The following is a 5,271-nucleotide window of genomic DNA, read 5'->3' on the forward strand; positions in this document are numbered from 1 at the left end:
AAATAATGTTGATCCTGAGTCCGTTGGCCCCCGCCTCGGCCCTGCTGTCTGAGTGGCTGCTGCGGCAGCGCGGGGCCCTTCCTGAGAGCCAGCCGAGGCTGTGTCTGAGAGCTTTCCTTGCCTAGCCAGGCAGCAGGGGTAGTTTTCATGGGATCGTGAAACATGTTGCTGAGAGCTGAGTGCAGAACTGAATGCCTAGGCCTGTGCCTGGCAGGCTGGGGAGCAATTTGTGATGACCACCGGAAGGAGGCCTAGAAGCAAAGCCTCAGTTGCCAGGCCTTTGGGCCCTGTCTGTCCTCAGCATGCTGTGTGACCCAGATGTGTCACTCAGATGCTGTTTCCAGGTCATTCATTTGTCTGATCATTGCTTCTGCCCACTGCACCTCTGAAGAGTGAAAGACCGAGGCACACTTAGGGCTCCTGGGCACCAAGGCCCAGCCGAGCAGGACTGAGAGACGTAGCGGGAAAACCTCTTCAGCGCTGGGCCAGTTTCGGGACAGACAGGTCGTCGGGAGGAAAGTGAATCCTAGTCTTAGTTGCACCTTCAAGACCGCCCCCCGCCCAGGGGTTTTTAAAATTGTTTTTGAGGCAGTTTTGGTTTTGCATTTAAATCTTTTAATGACTGTTTTTTCCTGATTACAAAAGTAATGCATATCCAATATATAATACTTAGAAAATGGAGCAACAGAAAAAAACCCTCCGTGTCTGTCCACCAACTGGAGACAGCCCCTGCCACCTGTTCACACGTGTCCCGCAAACATATATGCATATTTACATATTGCAACAAAATCATATGCTGTGCAGATAGAAATAGCCTGCCTTTTTCACTTAACAGTAATGTATCGTTTAACAGTAATGTATCGTGCGTATTTCCCAAATCACCAGTCTCCTACATCAGTTTTAACAGCTGCGTGTTATGCTGTTATTTTGTCCTTCCTTTGGACATCTAGGTTGTTTCTGATTATTTGCTTATAATGATCTTTGTTACATTCCTCTCAGCACACTCTTCTCCACCCATATCTTTCGGGATGGATTCCTAGAAGTGGAATTTTTAGATCAACATGTGTACACATTTTTAAGGCTTCTCCCTTCTGGAATGACTTACCCGTCACACTCCCACCAGCAGGCAACACACCTGTTTCCTTAGACTCAGGACAACGTACACAGCTTTCATACTTTCTCATTTTTGCTCATCTTTTCCTTTTTCTCGAGCTTTTAAGGAACTGTAAGAACTACGGGCTCAGCCAGTCCTGCCTGCCGTGTGGTCCCTGGCTGAGGCCGTGGTGCCCCTTTCTTCCTGGTAGAGTGGCACCCTTAAGACGGCCCTGCTGGACTACATCAAGCGCTGCCGCCCTGGGGACAGTGAGAAGCACAACATGATCGCCCTGTGCTTCAGTATGTGCCGGGAGATCGGGGAGAACCATGAGGCGGCTGCCTGCATCCAGCTGAAGCTGATTGAGTCTCAGCCCTGGGGTGAGCGGAGGAGGCCACAGCGGCCCCTTGGGCAGTGATGCTAGCCAGGGAGGGTCGCAAGGTTCATAGCGCTAAGAGCCCGCGAGACTGGCTGTTGGAAACCGCGTGGGCATTAGTTACACAGCGAGGCCCCAACTGGGTAGCGAGGAGGGAGAGGGTCTTGGAAGGCATCTTCCGCCTCTTGGAATCCGTAGCGCGCGTCCATGATAGAATCTGTCAGGAACCCTTGTGGATGTCCAGTGTGAGCCTTCCTTGACGTTTCAGTGAAAGGAGGAACAAGAGGGGACATCAGAGCCCACTCCAGAATGAAGCTAAGAGCCCCCAGATGTGCACTTCTGGCCCAGTAGCCCTTACCTTGTAGATGAGCTGGGACGTTTCTGATCCAGCCCACCATCACCATGCGTGGGCAACAGCCTGCCTTGGGACTCAGACTCACCCAGGGCTTTGAACCGGTTTGGGCATGGCTGACAATGCCAAACTGCAACAGACTCAATTTTAAAATTGGGCGATCCAGAACCATAACCGGAATGGGAGAAATTATGGGTTGGAGCTCTGGAATGGGAGACTTGGAAGAGGCATAGTGAGCGCTGTCAGAAGCCTGATGTTGAGACTGGGTCGCTGGCAGGACTGAGGAGAGCGACACATTCTAAGTGGTGCGTCGGCTGCCGTCCCTGAGCAGGGCACTGCTGTTTGCACAGACCGAGGGGCAAGAGATTCGGTTGCTATGCAACGTGTACACTATCCTTGTTTTCTAAGATGGAGATTTTAAGTTTTTAGCAGGCCTAACCGTAATTTTTTCCATTCCGGTTATGAGTCGGTTCAGTGTCATTTCTTCATCCATGACTGCACCGAGAAGAACCAGGCCAAAGCCCTGGACTCCACGAGTCTCTTTTCTTCCCTTGCAGAGGAGAGCCTCAAGGACGGGCACAAGCTGAAGCAGCTGCTGCTGAGGGCCCTGACACTGATGCTGGATGCTGCAGAGAGTTACGCCAAGGTGACCACAGTCTTATTCTAGACCAGCCTGGGACCTGGGTGTCTGCAGTAGGGATTTTATCTTGTCCCGGGCCCTTCTTCCAAGGTGGGGAGAGGGGAGTCATGGGCCAACCAGGCACAGAAAGGTACGTACAGTTGCTGGAAGATTAACGGGGAAACGGTGACAACCAAGCTTTCTTCTACCTGTGCCCCCTCCACCCTTGTCCCTCAGGACTTCTGCGTGAGACAGGCCCTGCGCTGTCACCGGCTCACCAAGTTGATCACACTACAAATTCACTTTCTGAACATTGGCCAGAACGCAATGCTTATCAACCTGGGCCGCCACAGGCTGATGGACTGTATCATGGCCCTCCCTCGGTTCTACCAGGTGAGTAGGAAGGAAAAATCTAGCTGGCAGCGCCAGCATCACGGTACTCAGAGATGGAGCGAGTTGCCCAAGGTCTCCATTTTTCCTTCCTGAGCTGTCTGATATACCATGTTGTCCTTTATGGTAGTACTCATTAGCACATTGTTTGGGCAAAGATGTGGGAGTATGGCGAGAAGTACCGAGTAGAGTCATTTTTCCAGTGCTGTCAGGCCAGCAGAGAGGCAGACACACCTTTGGACCAAGACACCCGAGAAGCAGCCTCCCTATAGCAATCCTGTGAACATCTCTTAGCCCCAAGGGGTAAGGAATGCCGCACCCAGGTTAGCACAGGGAGTCAGGGCCCTTCAGCAGGGGAATCGGCCTTGCACTGTTTCTTGTAGACTGAGCTGATGAAGAATACGGTTATTCTTGCTCAGCAGTTTATGAGGCCATTGTTGAGGAAGATTAAAAACACTGAAGGAAGGTGTCTGGGGGTTTAAGGGAGAAGTGGCAAACTAACACCAGACTTCTCATCAACCGCCCTTTTTAACATCATCAGTAATGATCACATGCATTGTACGAGTATATAGTAATAAGTTGTTTCTAAAATAATCTGCCCTCAAATTTACATCAAATAGGCTCTGATGGTGCCCTTCTTTCCTCCCACTCTCTTAAGGCTTCTATTGTGGCCCAGGCCTATGACTTTGTTCCAGATTGGGTTGAAATTCTGTACCAACAAGTGATTCTTAAAGGAGACTTTAATTACTTGGAAGAATTTAAGCAGCAAAGGTTATTAAGATCCAGCATATTTGAAGAGATCTCAAACAAGTAAGTATTAAGAGTTGACTACAAGGTTTTCTCCTTGCTTCTGCTTTGAGGTAAGGCACAAGTAAGAACGTGATGGCTAAATCCTACCTACTGTACCTACCCCTCGAGACGGCAAAGGTGTGCCTGGCGCATCCACTCAGACAACGTATCGCAGCAGTTACCTTGTGGCGCTTGTACTAAAATGGGAGGATAGCTACTCAGGTTGTGAGATAGGTGTCCTTTGGAGGTCTGAATTTATTCTAATGAAGTGAGCGTTAAGATACTCATTTTTAATGAAATTCACTGTTTATGGAACACCTCCCAGTACTAGACTGAGAGCATTTCCCAGGTTCCAGCATCCTCTTCTCTGTAGGTAACCTAGTGAGGGGTGTCAGAGCTAACAGCGTTCGCTCACCAAGGTCAGGATCTTCATCTGTACACTCCTGTGTTTCTCTGTCTAGATATAAACAACATCAGCCTACTGACGTGATGGTGAAAAACCTGAAGAAGTTACTCACATACTGTGAAGATGTCTACCTGTATTATAAGCTGGCATATGAACACAAGTTCTATGATGTTGTCAATGTGCTTCTGAAGGACCCTCAGACAGGCTGCTGTCTAAAGGACATGCTAGCAGGTTAGATGGATTCCAATGACATGACTTCATATGACAAGATTTCATGGGTGCCTTTTTTTCTCGTACTGAAATGAGGTACTGATAGATATACCCATGAGCTGGGGGATTTTTTCACTCTGGGTTGTAAAATGGCAGGACCTAACACATCCAGTCTTTTGTGGGTGGTGGGCAAGGAACGAGCCAGACTTCCACAGTGATGTTCCTACTTAGAAGTGATTGCTCACCTATGCCATTTTGTACGGATATTAGTATCAATACCAAAAACTTCGTCTTTCTCAGGATGGCTTCTATTTAGATGATACAGTATTGATTAAAGAACACCTGTGCCTGCAAGTTCCAGTTTCAGAGGAGTTTAATATTATTTACAGAGTTAAGGAACAGGTGATACATTTGTATTTGTTAGAAACTGATCTCTCTATAATAAAATAGATTTTAAAGTCAGTATGTCGTCATCACCAATGTACCACTAGCCCTTCTCTGCCCTAAAACAGTGTTTGCTGTGATTACTGCTGTGTAGTGACTGCCTTCTAGTGATTCCTAAAATCATTTAGATGGCCCTGTTTTCCACTTCATATTAAGAATCCTATTTCCTATGTAGGAGAAATTAAGAACACCTCCCCCCACCCGCCCCACCACACACACAGTTTCTAGTATGTGGTGGTTAAAGAAAAGACTGTGATCACAAATTTGGTTAAATAGCTTAAGGGCCACAAAAAAGGCCACCCTAACCATCTGAGGATGACTGACTGTACATTATCTTTACAGGCTCGATTACTCCAAATAAATAGTTGTATTTAATTAGGACTTCATATTTCAACAAAAAATTCTCCCAAATAAGTAAGAGGAAGGCATTCCTGCACCTCCGTTGACGGGTGACACTATTCTGATTTTTGTCTTAAAGCTGTGACAACTGGTCGGGCATTTAGTAAGCGATAGTAAGTATACAGACAAGAGCCCTAGTCCGAGCGCTGTCTCTACTCTGCAAAAATACCTCTTGGGAGGTAACACAAAAAAA

The 5,271-nt window shown here is 47.7% G+C and overlaps 1 protein-coding gene across 1 annotated transcript in view; it reads left to right on the forward strand.

The window, feature by feature from the left end:
- Positions 1 to 4,697, forward strand: part of SPG11 (SPG11 vesicle trafficking associated, spatacsin) — a 96,721-nt gene extending 92,024 nt beyond the window's left edge. Inside the window, exons 36-40 of the mRNA XM_049899076.1 lie at positions 1,305 to 1,473; positions 2,379 to 2,467; positions 2,678 to 2,833; positions 3,489 to 3,640; positions 4,081 to 4,697. Coding sequence (XP_049755033.1) covers positions 1,305 to 1,473; positions 2,379 to 2,467; positions 2,678 to 2,833; positions 3,489 to 3,640; positions 4,081 to 4,261 — 747 coding nt within the window. The 3' untranslated portion in view covers positions 4,262 to 4,697. The remainder of the gene's footprint in view (positions 1 to 1,304; positions 1,474 to 2,378; positions 2,468 to 2,677; positions 2,834 to 3,488; positions 3,641 to 4,080) is intronic.
- Positions 4,698 to 5,271: the final 574 nt, after the last annotated feature.

The sequence above is a fragment of the Elephas maximus genome, chromosome 10 (assembly GCF_024166365.1).
Source record: "Elephas maximus indicus isolate mEleMax1 chromosome 10, mEleMax1 primary haplotype, whole genome shotgun sequence".
NCBI classification, from domain to species: Eukaryota; Metazoa; Chordata; class Mammalia; order Proboscidea; family Elephantidae; genus Elephas; species Elephas maximus.